Source organism: Brienomyrus brachyistius, unplaced genomic scaffold, assembly GCF_023856365.1.
Source record: "Brienomyrus brachyistius isolate T26 unplaced genomic scaffold, BBRACH_0.4 scaffold45, whole genome shotgun sequence".
In the NCBI taxonomy this organism is placed as follows: Eukaryota; Metazoa; Chordata; class Actinopteri; order Osteoglossiformes; family Mormyridae; genus Brienomyrus; species Brienomyrus brachyistius.
Window position 1 is genome coordinate 2,333,728 of NW_026042320.1, and position 17,707 is coordinate 2,351,434.

The 17,707-nt window shown below is 46.7% G+C and overlaps 1 protein-coding gene across 1 annotated transcript; it reads right to left on the bottom strand.

Moving 5' to 3' along the window:
* Positions 1-7,952: 7,952 nt before the first annotated feature.
* LOC125723037 (keratin-associated protein 4-9-like) lies at positions 7,953-16,130 on the bottom strand. The gene is made up of 5 exons (XM_048999449.1): positions 15,906-16,130; positions 15,006-15,245; positions 13,718-13,837; positions 9,315-13,029; positions 7,953-9,252 (listed from the first exon to the last, which is right to left on the bottom strand). Exons 3-4 carry the CDS (start codon positions 13,774-13,776, stop codon positions 12,087-12,089), a joined length of 1,002 nt encoding a protein of 333 aa, XP_048855406.1. The 5' UTR covers positions 13,777-13,837; positions 15,006-15,245; positions 15,906-16,130; the 3' UTR covers positions 7,953-9,252; positions 9,315-12,086.
* Between the last annotated feature and the right edge of the window lie 1,577 nt (positions 16,131-17,707).

Below are 17,707 nucleotides of genomic sequence, written 5' to 3' on the forward strand. Positions count from 1 at the left end.
AGTTTAATTTTGACAACAACAAGCTGTATGTCACTGCAGGGCTATAGAGAATAACTACTCCAATAATTACATAGTGATATTGAAGAAAGACATGTCATGGACTACGTCCACTAATCACGGCAGCCTTATTGCATATATCAAGAAAAGGTGTGTATATACAAAATGGTATTTTAATACGTATTATATCTGTTTACGTGATAAAGACCTAAATATATAAGATATTTGCTGTAGATATGTGACTCATGTTTGAGAAAAACGCAATAACAGGAATGACCGACATATAGTGCCAAACAGATAAGGTGCAAAGACAGAACTCATGGTACAAACAAAGTAAACATAGTGCACTATGTAGGGTAGGTTGTACATTTGTTTGCACTTTGCAGCTTACCTTGCGTTGACTCTTTGTAGTACAGTTCCCACAACGGTAGAAGCAAAGGTACTAATTTTTAGTGTAAAAAGTGTACTTGGGCCTGCAGTATCGTAAAACAAAGAGCTACTGCACACTGCAGTGGTCTGGGTCTTTGCCGTGTATATAAGTGTCTGCCTTCAGCACACTCTCCAGCTCATCACTGAGGTCAGTGTTAAGTGGGCACAGAATGCTGCAGCTGCTATGAATAAGGCCCATCAGCACCTTTACTCCCTTAGCTGTCTGAGGGAGGCCTGGATGTTACCTGCAGTTCTGGCAAGCAGGTCCATCCTCACAAGCAGCATAACCTCCTGGCAACTCCTTCTGTCTTTTTCGGTTTGAACTGTGTCTACTTCTTCCCACTTTGTCTATTGTGTGATGCGATAGCCGGCTGCAAACTCGCCATCAACCACCAGGGGGCAATCAGACCATGCATGCTAATATTAACCATGGTTTCCTCTTTGTGGGCCGTAAGGGGTGATACGCGGGCATGGCTGGTGACCCCAGTTTGGCCCAGCCAAGGGGTGCAGCTGTCCCTGCCAAGGCTCGCTTGTAAGCACGGTGAGAAAATCCTGAATTTCTTCTCTATTTTTTTTTTGTTTAACCAAAAGGTCTTTTATTTTTTTGCAAAACATTTTTTATATCTGTGTGTAAGTGTCAATTTTTGATTTTGGGTTTTGTTTATAGTTCTGCTAAATTGTGCAGTTTTCCGAGAATTGTGTGTAACCAGTCGAGCAAAACTGTAAAGACAAGATAACGTAGGATTAGGGCATAACTTTGGCTGGAACATTATAGGTGTTGAGGTCTCCACCCATTACTGGGGAAAAATTATTATTGGGGCGGGTTGTATTAGCTGGTTATGATTTATTCCCCCCCCATAACTTACAGTTTAAAGACATGGAATCGCAGCTAAAAACACACCATTATTGATTCTGGAATTGCCTTAATCCATACTAAATGTAATTACAAATAATGAAACTTCAAACAATAAAATGATAATAAGATAATTTATTGTGCGAGTTTACAAAATGTAGGCTGCACATCAGGGTCTCTCCTTTTCTCCAGATGTCCACAGCTGCTGTGACGTATGAGAATGAATGTTGACGTATGAGATCCTGAGATTGGGCCGCTGCTCCAAGGATGAGTGGCAGGAGGCTTTTCCCAGGAACTGCAGGATGGAGATGCCTGAGGATTTGTTCTGGAGCAAAGACAGAAAGAGAAGTGAAGAAAGAGAGGGTGTGGGGAGAAAAAGACTGCAGAAGCAGTTAAAGTTGTACAGATGAAGTGTACAAAATGCCCTTGAAGTCTCGGTCTACGAGGGATCCTGTGCTTAACAAAAATAGACAATAAATTAATTCTAATTAATCTTAAGCCGTATCACTTCTATCTGTTTATGAGTTAAAACACCTAAAATCAACTTACCTGGTGATTTTGTAACTTCCGAATCCAAAGTAAAATAATACTGATTAAATCTAAATGCATCATATTACTTGGGGAAAAATAAATAGATTCAATAAGATACTAACTCTGGACGTTAAAACAAAAACAACTGGGATTTATCTGGGATAAATATAATTTTAAGGGTGTTCAATACATTTTTCCTGCATATGTTCCCTTCACTTGTATATTGATATAGACATCCATCCATCCATCCATCCATTTTCCTAACCGCTTATCCTACTGGGTCGCGGGGGGTTCCGGAGCCTATCCCGGAAGCAATGGGCACGAGGCAGGGAACAACCCAGGATGGGGGGCCAGCCCATCGCAGGGCACACTCACTCACCATTCACTCACACATGCATTCCTACGGGCAATTTAGCAACACCAATTAGCCTCAGCATGTTTTTGGACTGTGGAGGGAAACCGGAGTACCCGGAGGAAACCCCACGACGACATGGGGAGAACATGCAAACTCCGCACACATATAACCCAGGTGGAGACTTGAACCCGGGTCCCAGAGGTGTTAGGAAACAGTACAAACCACTGCACCACCATGCCGCCCCCTACTTACGATTCGTAAATTATTTATTAATTTGAAACTTTCTTTTACAAACTATACATATAGTTGTTTGCCCTGATTGCCTTTGTAATTCTATTCACTCGTAAATGACCACACATCTCAATGTACCTCTCCAATGTGACGTTGTAGGTAAACTAATCGTTTAATCGTAGTTCTAAATTCTTTTATTTGCAATAAACTTTTTTGTAGAATTTTATCATTTTCCTGAGCACACCTGGTGAGTTATTGCAGTACACTGATTGAAAAGCTGTTGTCTGGGGATCATGTAAAAACATAGTTTGCTACAAACCTCTTGCGAAAAAGCTGGCATACTGGACATGCATACTAGATACTACACTGACAAACAGTACGCAGTATATATACTGGTTACAGTATGCCTTACGCTGTATGCGGTACATGATTTGAAAACAGCCACTGTCTCCCTTGACACATTAAATATCTTTTTCAGTTCTTAAGATTAATGCATCAACCAATTTCCCTCTTTCAAACTGTCAGTTGCTTCAAATTGCTTTTAAGACTCAGATATTGTTGTCAGACCACGTTTATTTTTAGCTGAAACATACTTCTGACATGCAACCTATTATGATCCACCACCAGGCCCAGAGTGGCCAGAGTAGGAAACGGCAACATCACGTTCATCTAAAACGGGAAAGTGCTGAACTTCAGCGGCACGATGTCTGTTCCTGCAAAATATATGGATGATTTATGGCTCATAATATTATTGTTTTTTTTTTATTATGAAAGAATGTAAATGACTACTAGTCACAAACTTGCATAAAAAGAAATGTCCCGTTAAAATGGAGTAATCATGGTATTTTATATCGCGCATAGATCCGCTTTCTTATAATTTAATTCTGAACCACTTTTATTTAGTAATCTGTGTTTGTCTCCACCTAGTGGCGGCCCTGAAAAGTACACATTGTTTCCAGAAGGATCGCATGTTCTGTGAATTGACGTGTCCAGTGAATGTAAGAAATATGACAGCAGCTTCATAGAGAGACATTATAACTGACTACAGTCACTGTATAGAATGTTAATCTGCAATAAATAATGAATCCAATGGTGGATTGTTAATGGATGTCTGTGTATTTTCTTACACGTCTGTTATTAATAATAATGCATCCAGATAAATTTAGTGGGTTTTGCCATCCTGGGGTGGGAAAGGTCAATGGATTCAGGATCTATCTATGCATCAATTTATCTGGGTCAGATAGATAAGGGGGGTGGCAAGGGTGCCTGAGCACCTCCCCCTCTGTTTAACGGAGCCGTAACCAGACCATTTATATTGGGGTGGGGGTAGCAAGGCTGCCTGGGCACCTGCCCCTTCTGTCCAACAGGGTGTAATGAGAGCTTTTACAATAGGGTGAGGGGTTAATTATTTAACAAAACAAATTTCATTATATATTCAAATATATTAATAATTATATTTTGCCCTGCGATGGGCTGGACCCCCATCCTGGGTTGTTCCCTGCCTCGTGCCCATTGCTTCCGGGATAGGCTCCGGACCCCCCGCGACCCAGTAGGATAAGCGGTTTGGAAAATGGATGGATTATATATGTCCTTGTAACCAGGACAGTTACAAGACACAATTACATTTTCCAGTGTTTTTTGTGTCTGTTATGTCTTCAGTCAAATGATTATTATACACATTGAGTGTCATTGTGTCAGTTATGTTCAGCTGCAGTAATACAGTGAATTTAACTTAATCCAGCAGACTGTGGTTTCATTATGTTACTCAGTTATGCTTTGGGTGACGCTGAAGCAGGACATTAATAGGACAGAACAGAAAGCCTTTATCGTCATTGTACAGGTAGGAAATACAGTAAATAGGCATAAATATATAAAATGTACATATGTAGGGGAGAGGGGAAAGCCCCCCCCCCCAATCAGGATTACATTTAGTTACAATTTAGTCAGAGAGAAAATGTATAAAACTATATTTTTCATGTTATTCAGCTCACTGAACACAGTCATTTATTTTTTGTCAAACATACAGTCCTGTATAAAAAGTCTTAGGCAGTCAAAAGAAATATTTAAAGCTGTTTATCTGGGTAGCAAGTGTACTTTGGCTTAGAACAAAAAACACAATTTAACATTAGAACAAATTAAGAGTAACACAATAAAAACTAGTAATAAGTTCTTCTGTTTCCTAAAAAGTTACTGATATCTAGTTGGATGGCTAGATGAACACCGCTTCAGTTCCCAAACTTCTCCTCAGGGGCACCTCAGCCGTTCCATGATTTTGTTAAATTTCACCAACAGCTCAATTAAATAATTAAATATACTGGTTTAAAAAGTCAGTGAGAGATTGACTAGCTGTATGAGGTCTGCTAGTGGCCAAGTCAAAAAATACATGGCTGCACTGGACGGTCACTGCAAATACTAGGATGATTTTAGCAGAGGTTCTGAAATAGCGAAGCTGACACACTTTGACAGGCATCATATCATAGTTTTACACCAACACGAGGATAATCTAAACATCATTTTCTTTGCCTGCCTAAGACTTTTGCACAGTTCTGTACATTTCAGAGTAAAAAGGATTATAAAGGTTAAAAAGCAGAGATATTACCTTTTTGCCAGGAGAACCAGCAACACGTCACAGTGACACTGAGGAGTTAAAAACCCCAAACCCTGGACAGAGGGACTCAGTGAATGAGGAGGTGAATCTGTGCAGGGGGGTCAGTCCATCAGAGGAGACTCTGTAGAAGGACAGAACACCAGCCCCCCAGTCCAGATACACTCCTACTCTGCAAGAGCCTGAGGGCTCTATGGGTATGAGAGTCTGTTTATTATTGTGACAGACAGAGTAACTGTCAGTATCACAGCTCAGACTCCATGACTTGTCATTGTATCCAAGCCAACAGTCACTCCATCCTTTCCTCCCGATCCCTTTATAAGTCACTCCTATCAGGACTGCAACTCCATCCCACTCAGCCTCCCAGTAACAGCGGCCAGTCAGACTCTCTCTGCACAGAACTTGGTTCCAGCTGTCAAATCTCTCTGGATGATCAGGATATGGCTGCTCTGCCCCCCCTGTCACCTTCCTGTTCCCCCCTGACAGAGACAGGAATCTGTTTGCTGTGTTGGGGTCCAGCGTCAGCTGGCAGGAGTCTGTAGGCAGGAGGAAGAATTATTAATCCCATCAGGCCGCCTGTACTTTATGTTTCTGTACGATATAAAAACAGCACAGCTTCCCCTAACGAAGCGAGAACTGAAGTTTATGAAACATAAGGAGGATGCGCGATAACGGCGGGAAGAGCCGCCAAAATGCGGTGCGAGCTAAACTAACAGCTTAATTACAGGTAAATAAAATAACAAAGCAGCAACATTCATCAGACATATTCATCACAAGCATATTTACCACAAAACGGCACCAGAGATCAATACTAAAGTCAGTGTCTTTCCTTCTAACCGCTAATTCCGGCGCATGCGGCTTGAAAATGGCCATCAATAACAGAATATTTAAGTAATATTGTTACATGTTTAAAGTGATATCTAATAAATGTTTGGACCTGGATTCTGATACAAATGATGATTCCGGCGTCGGAGTTGCGCTCCATGAGGACCCAGTATATGCAGCGATTGTCTGACATGGTCTTTAGTCAGAGCAAAGCCGGTCTGAATGCATTTCACATGCATCGGCTTATTTCCATGAAGTGTCATACCGTATCTACTGATCCGGGAGAAACACTGCAGTGTCAAGTGGGGCGGAATAGGTGCCGAGCAAAGTCGGCAAACTAATGATAGTAACATCTACAAACCATCAATAAAAGCGGATTAAACTACACATATCGTGCATCATAAAAACAGGAAGGTTCTCATTAATTCAGAAAAATATTAACGGGATTATTATCTCGTTAATTCGGAAAAACAGAATTGATTTTTTTCAGATGAATACAATACGCTTCCACAGAGAACCGCTTACCGCGCGCGTGACTGTAGATGCTGAGCCGCTGCCCCGAGGCGTGAGCCCCGCATCTAGCGCACGCACGCGGCCATTCTAATCTGGATCAGGAGAACTCTTTAATATTCATGAGCGAAGCCCTACATGATTGGCTGACTGATTAATATTTATGAGGGAGCACTACCTGATTGGTCAATCAATATCGACAAACGCTGCCATGTTTCTTCTACCTAAAGCAGGGGTGTCCAAATCCAGTCCTGTGGGGCAGGTGCCCTGTGTAGCAAAGTTCTTTCCCTGATCCTCCATAAATGATTCAGCTCCAGAGCTGTGTGGTTATTAGCACAAGGAGTTGAATAAGGTGTGTTAAATGACGAGAAACCCAAAAATGTGCAGGACTCTGGCCCTCCAGGACTGGATTTGGGCTCCCCTGGTTTAAGGTATTCAGTGACCAATCAGTAATATTCTCTCATGAATATTAATGAGTGTTACAGAACCACCCTGTAAAAATGCAAATTCACATTTTGCACTTGAGAGAGTCCGGTCTCACTGTCTACAGGTGCCTCCTTAGGACAATACTAACCAATCTCACACAGAAAACACATACACCCACGGCATGTGCAAAAAGAGCAAATGCAAAGGATTCTTTTTTTTTGTGAAATTAAAGGTGTATAACTGATTCAGAATATATTTAACCATCCTATACTCCCACACAAACAAAAGGACAATACAAGCAGCTGTAAAGCATTTGCAAAAAATATTTTTAAAAACGATTAAATGAATTGAAAGTGTTTTTGGTGATGATTCTGATATTTTGTTTCTCGTTTGGATGTTGTCTAAAATGACATGAAACTCACCTAAACACAAACATGGAAATCCATCTACACACAGTGCAAAAAGCCACACTCATCACAACAATTGTGTGAATACATCCATAACATATTATTCATGGTATTATTAATAAAAACATGCAAACACACTTACATTTCTGTAAGCCTGGTCTGGTCCTGCACTCTCCACCGTGATCCACGCTATAGGAGAAGCAGAATGACATAGTACTGCTGTATCCATTTATTTATTGGTGCCTCTTCTTCACATACATGCATAAGTATCTGTAGCGTGTCAGACACACACTCTGTACTCACTTCAGCTTCTCCAGTTTACAGCTGGGATCCTCCAGTACAGCAGAGAGCAGCTTCACTCCTGAGTCTCCTGGGTGATTGTAGCTCAGGTCCAGCTCTCTCAGGTGTGAGGGGTTTGACCTCAGAGCTGAAGCCAGGGAAGAACAGCCTTCTTCTGTGACTCTACAGCCTGACAGCCTGCAGAGAGACAGACAAAAATTCCCCAGTAAATACGATCACCTCACCATTACAAGCATTACTTTTAAGCAAAAGTGACTCCTCTACTAAATATTTCAGTAATCACGCAAAATTAACAACATCTTTTGAACATTTTATAAGAACCTATACTTCTCAGAACTGCCCTTGATGCCAGAGGTGGAGATTTCAGGTCCAGAGAGTACAAATCCAGACCAAGATTTTGTTTCAACCAACCAGTTGAATATAAAGAGTCACAGAGTACTCAACTTGGTCTGGATTTGTACTCCCTGGACCTGAAATCTCCACCTCTGCTTGATGCACCATTAACATCAGAAGAACTCCATAAGGTGCTCCACCAAATGCTTAACAACCAATCGCCAGACCGGATGGGTACCCTGCAGAAATCTATACACATTTTTGGGACATATTATCTTCACTCTTCAATAGACTGGTAAGAGGAATTAAACATACATCACAAATCCCATCACGTATGAGCACAGTGACCATTACAGTCTTATTGAGACCTGATAAAGAGCCAACACAACCCTCCAGTTACCCGCCACTCTCACTCATGAATACAGACTTGAAAATCATTGCAAAAGCTCTTGCCACTCAGTTACAGACACAGTCATTCCTACTATAATCCATCATTATCAGACAGACTTCATCAAGACCAGACATGCCTCAGACAACATCCATAGATTATTTAATTTAGTCAATACTGCTCAGCATACCCATACTAAAACCATGATTACATCATTAGGTGCAAAAATGGCTCACAGATAATTATCTGCATGCTCTGTGGGCCTGTATACAGTGGTGTGCCTATTTGCTTATTTTCCTGATTTCTTATTCTTTTGCATGTTTGTCACACAAAATGTTTCTATTAGTCAAATGTAACACAAGTAAACACAAAATGCAGTTTTTAAATGATGTTTTTTATTATTTAGGGAGAAAAAAAATCCAAACCTACATTGCCATGTGTGAAGTAGTAATTGCCCCCTTGTTAAAAAATAACAAATTCAAATAGTTTTTCACACCACTGTACCTGCTCACAGTGCACCATGGGTGTCACAGATAATTATCTGCATGCTCTGTGGGCCTGTATACCTGCTCACAGTGCACCATGGGTGTCACAGATAATTATCTGCATGCTCTGTTGGCCTGTATACCAGCTCACAGTGCACCATGGGTGTCACAGATAATTATCTGCATGCTCTGTGGGCCTGTATACCTGCTCACAGTGCACCATGGGTGTCACAGGTAATTATCTGCATGCTCTGTGGGCCTGTATACCTGCTCACAGTGCACCATGGGTGTCACAGATAATTATCTGCATGCTCTGTGGGCCTGTATACCTGCTCACAGTGCACCATGGGTGTCACAGATAATTATCTGCATGCTCTGTTGGCTTGTATACCTGCTCACAGTGCACCATGGGTGTCACAGATAATTATCTGCATGCTCTGTGGGCCTGTATACCTGCTCACAGTGTACAATGGGTGTCACAGATAATTATCTGCATGCTCTGTTGGCCTGTATACCTGCTCACAGTGTACAATGGGTGTCACAGATAATTATCTGCATGCTCTGTTGGCCTGTATACCTGCTCACAGTGTACAATGGGTGTCACAGATAATTATCTGCATGCTCTGTTGGCCTGTGTACCTGCTCACAGTGTACAATGGGTGTCACAGGTAATTATCTGCATGCTCTGTTGGCCTGTGTACCTGCTCACAGTGTACAATGGGTGTCACAGGTAATTACTGTATGTTCTCTATAGGTGAAAGATCTGGACTGCAGACAAGCCAATTCAGCACCTGGACTCTTCTCCGATGAAGCCATACTATTGTAATAGCTGCAGTATGTGGTTTTGCATTGTCCTGCTGAAATACACAAGGCCTTCCCTGAAACAGACGTCCTCTGGAGGGGAGCATGTGTTTCTCTAAAACCTTTATATACCTTTCAGCATTCATAGTTCCTTCCAAAACATGCAAGCTGCCCATACCGTATGCACTTATGCACCCCCATACCATCAGAGATGCTGGCTTTTGAACTGAACGCTGATAACACGCTGGAAGGTCTCCCTCCTCTTTAGCCCGGAGGACACGGCGCCCTTCATTACCAACAAGAATGTCACATTTGGACTCGTCTGACCACAGAACACTTTCCCACTTTGAAACAGTCCATTTCAAATGAGTCTTGGCCCACAGGACACGACGGCGCTTCTGGACCATGTTCAGATATGGCTTCCTTTTTGCATGATAGAGCTTTAGCTGGCATCTGCAGATGGCACGGCGGATTGTGTTTACCGACTGTGCTTTCTGGAAGTATTCCTGGGCCCATTTAGTAATGTCATTGACACAATCATGCCGATGAGTGATGCAGAGTCGTCTGAGGGCCCGAAGACCACGGACATCTAATACAGGTCTTCGGCCTTGTCCCTTTCGCACAGAGATATCTCCAGTTTCTCTAATTTTTTTTGATAGATGATGAGATTTGCAAATCCTTTGTAATTTCAAGTTGAGGAACATTGTTTTTAAAGTATCCCACAATCTTTTTATTCACTCTTACACAGATTGGAGAGCCTCTGCCCATCTTTACTTCTGAGAGACTCTGCCTCTCTGACAGCCCTTTTAATGCTAATCAGGTTACAGACCTGATATCAATTAACTTAATTATTTGCTAGATGTTCTCCCAGCTGAATCTTTTTAAACTTTCTTGCTTTTTCAGCCATTTGTTGTCCCTGTACAGACTTTTTTGGGACATGTAGCAGGCATCAAATTTTAAATAAGGTCATTTACTGGATAAAGGTGTACCATTTCCCAGTTTGAACATTTATGTTATCTATGTTCTGTTGTGAATAAAATGTAGGCTCATGTGATTTTAAAGTCTTTTAATTGTCATTTCATTCAAATTTAAACAACTTTTCTGGAATTCGGGTTGTTTGTATGTTTGCTGATGTTTGCAGCAAAATATTTTGTGGATAAAAGCTACCTCAACCCCCCCCTTACTTTTTTGCTGTTGTTTTTATTAATTATTTTCATTTCTGTTAGATTCATGTATTGTATGTTTCAATCATTACAGATATGTATGAAAGTGTGTCTGTGTATGTATGGCCATTCATATCTATGTATTAATATACACTGCTCAAAAAAATGTAAGGAACACTTTTTAATCAGAGTATAGCATCAAGTCTATTAAACTTCTGGGATATTGATCAGGTCAGTTAAGTAGCGGAGGGGGTTGTTAATCAGTTTCAGCTGCTTTGGTGTTAATGAAATTATCAGCAGGTGAACTAGAGGGGCAACAATGAGACGACCCCCAAACCAGGAATGGTTTAACAGGTGGAGGCCACTGGCATTTTTCCCTCCTCATCTTTTCTGACAGTTTTTTCACTAGTTTTGCATTTGGCGACGGTCAGTGTCACTACTGGTAGCATGAGGCGATACCTGGACCCTACAGAGGTTGGACAGGTAGTCCAACTCCTCCAGGATGGTGCATCAATACGTGCCATTGGCAGAAGGTTTGCTGTGTCTCCCAGCACAGTCTCAAGGGCATGGAGGAGATTCCAGGAGACAGGCAGATACTCAAGGAGAGCTGGACAGGGCCGTAGAAGGTCCTTAACCCATCAGCAGGACCGGTATCTGCTCCTTTGTGCAAGGAGGAACAGGATGAACACTGCTGGAGCCCTACAAAATGACCTCCAGCAGGCCACTGGTGTGAATGTTTCTGATTGTTTGGTCAGAGACAGACTTCATAAAGGTGGCTTGAGGCTCAATGTCCTCTAGTGGGCCCTATGCTCACTGCCCAGCACCATGGAGCTCGATTGGCATTTGCCATAGAATACCAGAATTTGCAGGTCTGCCACTGGCGCTTTTCACAGATGAGAGCAGGTTCACCCTGAGCACATGTGACAGACGTGAAAGGGTCTGGAGAAGCCATGGAGAACGTTATGCTGCCTGCAGCATTGTTCAGCATGACCGGTTATTTTGTTTTCCTCTAGCCTCATACTTTAGATTATATTAATAATAGCATTCCCACCTTAGCAAAACCAGAACTTTCTCTTCTTGTTCTCACCTCCCTATTCTGCGTAACTCTTGCGCCTCCCACTAACTATAAATAAAGGAGCCAAGGGGAACCACCCTTTGTAACACATTCTGCTGTAGATTTCATTGCAGAGAGTGTGGGTACCCTTGCAAGTAAAACTGTAAAGTGTGTGTCTCGTAAAGTGTGGAGTTGGGGTGGAAACGCCGGGCGCTTTCCCCAACAGTGGGGCAGGTCACCCAATGCACTGGGGGTGGGGTGTCACAGACACTCTCACACACACGTACCCTGCCGCAGACACTCTGACACACGCGTATCCTGCCGCAGACACTCTCACACACACGTACCCTGTCGCAGACACTCTCACACACGCGTATCCAGGCACAGACACTCTCACACACACGTAACCTGCCGCAGACACACACACACGCGTACCCTGTCACAGACACTCTCACACACACGTACCCTGTCACAGACACTCTCACACACACGTACCCTGTCACAGACACTCTCACACACACGTACCCTGCCGCAGACACTCTGACACACGCGTACCCTGTCGCAGACACTCTCACACACACGTACCCTGTCACAGACACTCTCACACACACGTACCCTGCCGCAGACACTCTCACACACGCGTATCCTGCCACAGACACTCTCACACACGCGTACCCTGCCGCAGACACTCTCACACAAGCGCATCCTGTCGCAGACACTCTCACACACGCGTACCCTGTCGCAGACACTCTCACACACACGTACCCTGTCGCAGACACTCTCACACACGCGTATCCTGCCGCAGACACTCTCACACACACGTACCCTGCCGCAGACACTCTGACACACGCGTACCCTGTCGCAGACACTCTCACACACACGTACCCTGTCACAGACACTCTCACACACACGTACCCTGCCGCAGACACTCTCACACACGCGTATCCTGCCACAGACACTCTCACACACATGTAACCTGCCGCAGACATTCTCACACACGCGTACCCTGCCGCAGACACTCTCACACAAGCGCATCCTGCCGCAGACACTCTCACACACGCGTACCCTGCCGCAGACACTCTCACACACGCGTATCCTGCCACAGACACTCTCACACACACGTACCCTGTCACAGACACTCTCACACAAGCGCATCCTGCCGCAAACACTCTCACACACGCGTACCCTGCCGCAGACACTCTCACACACGCGTATCCTGCCGCAGACACTCTCACACACACGTACCCTGCCGCAGACACTCTCACACAAGCGCATCCTGCCGCAGACACTCTCACACACACGTACCCTGCCGCAGACACTCTCACACACACGTACCCTGTCGCAGACACTCTGACACACGCGTATCCTGCCGCAGACACTCTCACACACACGTACCCTGTCGCAGACACTCTCACACACGCGTATCCAGGCACAGACACTCTCACACACACGTAACCTGCCGCAGACACACACACACGCGTACCCTGTCACAGACACTCTCACACACACGTACCCTGTCACAGACACTCTCACACACACGTACCCTGTCACAGACACTCTCACACACACGTACCCTGCCGCAGACACTCTGACACACGCGTACCCTGTCGCAGACACTCTCACACACGCGTACCCTGTCACAGACACTCTCACACACACGTACCCTGCCGCAGACACTCTCACACACGCGTATCCTGCCACAGACACTCTCACACACGCGTACCCTGCCGCAGACACTCTCACACAAGCGCATCCTGTCGCAGACACTCTCACACACGCGTACCCTGTCGCAGACACTCTCACACACGCGTACCCTGTCGCAGACACTCTCACACACGCGTATCCTGCCGCAGACACTCTCACACACACGTACCCTGCCGCAGACACTCTGACACACGCGTACCCTGTCGCAGACACTCTCACACACACGTACCCTGTCACAGACACTCTCACACACACGTACCCTGCCGCAGAAACTCTCACACACGCGTATCCTGCCACAGACACTCTCACACACATGTAACCTGCCGCAGACATTCTCACACACGCGTACCCTGCCGCAGACACTCTCACACAAGCGCATCCTGCCGCAGACACTCTCACACACGCGTACCCTGCCGCAGACACTCTCACACACGCGTATCCTGCCGCAGACACTCTCACACACACGTACCCTGTCACAGACACTCTCACACAAGCGCATCCTGCCGCAAACACTCTCACACACGCGTACCCTGCCGCAGACACTCTCACACACGCGTATCCTGCCGCAGACACTCTCACACACACGTACCCTGCCGCAGACACTCTCACACAAGCGCATCCTGCCGCAGACACTCTCACACACACGTACCCTGCCGCAGACACTCTCACACACACGTACCCTGTCGCAGACACTCTCACACAAGCGCATCCTGCCGCAGACACTCTCACACACACGTAACCTGACTCAGACACTCTCACACACACGTATCTTGCCGCAGACACTCTCACACACACGTACCCTGCCGCAGACACACACACACGCGTACCCTGTCGCAGACACTCTCACACACACGTACCCTGTCACAGACACTCTCACACACACGTACCCTGTCACAGACACTCTCACACACACGTACCCTGCCGCAGACACTCTGACACACGCGTACCCTGTCGCAGACACTCTCACACACACGTACCCTGTCACAGACACTCTCACACACACGTACCCTGCCGCAGACACTCTCACACACGCGTATCCTGCCACAGACACTCTCACACACATGTAACCTGCCGCAGACATTCTCACACACGCGTACCCTGCCGCAGACACTCTCACACAAGCGCATCCTGCCGCAGACACTCTCACACACGCGTACCCTGCCGCAGACACTCTCACACACGCGTATCCTGCCACAGACACTCTCACACACACGTACCCTGTCACAGACACTCTCACACAAGCGCATCCTGCCGCAAACACTCTCACACACGCGTACCCTGCCGCAGACACTCTCACACACGCGTATCCTGCCGCAGACACTCTCACACACACGTACCCTGCCGCAGACACTCTCACACAAGCGCATCCTGCCGCAGACACTCTCACACACACGTACCCTGCCGCAGACACTCTCACACACACGTACCCTGTCGCAGACACTCTCACACAAGCGCATCCTGCCGCAGACACTCTCACACACACGTAACCTGACGCAGACACTCTCACACACACGTATCCTGCCGCAGACACTCTCACACACACGTACCCTGCCGCAGACACTCTCACACAAGCGCATCCTGCCGCAGACACTCTCACACACACGTAACCTGCCGCAGACACTCTCACACACGCGTACCCTGCCGCAGACATTCTCACACACACGTATCCTGCCGCAGACACTCTCACACACACGTACCCTGTCGCAGACACTCTCACACACGCGTATCCTGCCGCAGACACTCTCACACACACGTAACCTGCCGCAGACACTCTCACACACACGTATCCTGCCGCAGACACTCTCACACACACGTCCCCTGCCGCAGACACTCTCACACACGCGTACCCTGCCGCAGACATTCTCACACACGCGTACCCTGTCGCAGACACTCTCACACACGCGTATCCTGTCGCAGACACTCTGACACACGCGTAACCTGCCGCAGACACTCTGACACACGCGTACCCTATCGCAGACACTCTCACACACGCGTATCCTGCCACAGACACTCTCACACACACGTACCCTGCCACAGACACTCTCACACACACGTACCCTGCCGCAGACACTCTCACACACACGTACCCTGCCACAGACACTCTCACACACACTTACCCTGTCACAGACACTCTCACACACACTTACCCTGTCACAGACACTCTCACACACACTTACCCTGTCACAGACACTCTCACACACAAGTACCCTGTCACAGACACTCTCACACACACTTACCCTGTCACAGACACTCTCACACACACGTACCCTGCCACAGACACTCTCACACACACGTACCCTGCCGCAGACACTCTCACACACGCGTATCCTGCCGCAGACACTCTCACACACACGTACCCTGCCGCAGACACTCTCACACAAGCGCATCCTGCCGCAGACACTCTCACACACACGTACCCTGCCGCAGACACTCTCACACACACGTACCCTGTCGCAGACACTCTCACACAAGCGCATCCTGCCGCAGACACTCTCACACACACGTAACCTGCCGCAGACACTCTCACACACGCGTACCCTGTCGCAGACACTCTCACACACACGTACCCTGCCGCAGACACTCTGACACACACGTACCCTGCCGCAGACACTCTCACACACGTACCCTGTCGCAGACACTCTCACACAAGCGCATCCTGCCGCAGACACTCTCACACACGCGTAGCCTGCCGCAGACACTCTCACACACACGTACCCTGCCACAGACACTCTCACACACACTTACCCTGTCACAGACACTCTCACACACACGTACCCTGCCGCAGACACTCTCACACACACGTACCCTGTCGCAGACACTCTCACACAAGCGCATCCGGCCGCAGACACTCTCACACACACGTACCCTGCCGCAGACACTCTCACACACGCGTATCCTGCCGCAGACACTCTCACACACGCGTACCCTGTCGCAGACACTCTCACACACGCGTACCCTGCCGCAGACACTCTCACACAAGCGCATCCTGTCGCAGACACTCTCACACACGCGTACCCTGTCGCAGACACTCTCACACACACATACCCTGTCGCAGACACTCTCACACACGCGTATCCTGCCGCAGACACTCTCACACACGCGTATCCTGCCGCAGACACTCTCACACACGCGTACCCTGTCGCAGACACTCTCACACACGCGTATCCTGTCGCAGACACTCTCACACACACATACCCTGTCCAGACACTCTCACACACGCGTATCCTGCCGCAGACACTCTCACACACACGTACCCTGTCGCAGACACTCTCACACACGCGTATCCTGCCGCAGACACTCTCACACACGCGTATCCTGCCGCAGACACTCTCACACACGCGTACCCTGTCGCAGAAACTCTCACACACACGTACCCTTTCGCAGACACTCTCACACACGCGTACCCTGTCACAGACACTCTCACACACGCGTACCCTGTCGCAGACACTCTCACACACGCGTACCCTGCCGCAGACACTCTCATACACGCGTACCCTGCCGCAGACACTCTCACACACGCGTACCCTGCCGCAGACACTCTCACACACGCGTACCCTGCCGCAGACACTCTCACACACGCGTAGCCTGCCGCAGACACTCTCACACACGCGTACCCTGCCGCAGACACTCTCACACACGCATATCCTGTCACAGACACTCTCACACACACGTACCCTGTCACAGACACTCTCACACACACATACGCTGCCACAGACACTCTCACACACACATACCCTGTCACATTGTAGATAGCTTGTGGCTACTTTTTCATTTTATTAATTAATGGGATTACCTATCAATGCATATGAAATATATCATAATTTTTGGTATTGTGATGCCCGGCTTGTACGATCCTCGTGTGTGCCACGCCCCCTGATTATCTATGTGTGGTTCCCTGATCGTACCCAGCTGTGTCTTGTTATTTTGCTTCGTTTGGTGTATTTAAGTCTAAGTCTTGCCTCTACCCCTTGTCTGTCATTGATGTTAGTCGGTGATATTAATTGGTGTCGAATGTTCCGTGTCTCCCTATTAAACCCCGTTTACCCGTTTGCCTGCTTTTCACTCGCTCTCCCACCGTCCGACCACCCGATCGCCCATCGACACATCCCGGGCGTGACAGATATATTTTAATAAATATTTCTGAAGAGACCAAAGCGAACCTGTTTGTTCCTTCGACAGCCCCATATCCCCCTCTCACATTAAAAAAATATTCTAGGTGGGGTCTTACCAAGGAATTGTATAATCTTAGCATCACCTCATTTAACTTAAACTCCACACACCTAGAGATGTAACCCAACATCCTACTGGCC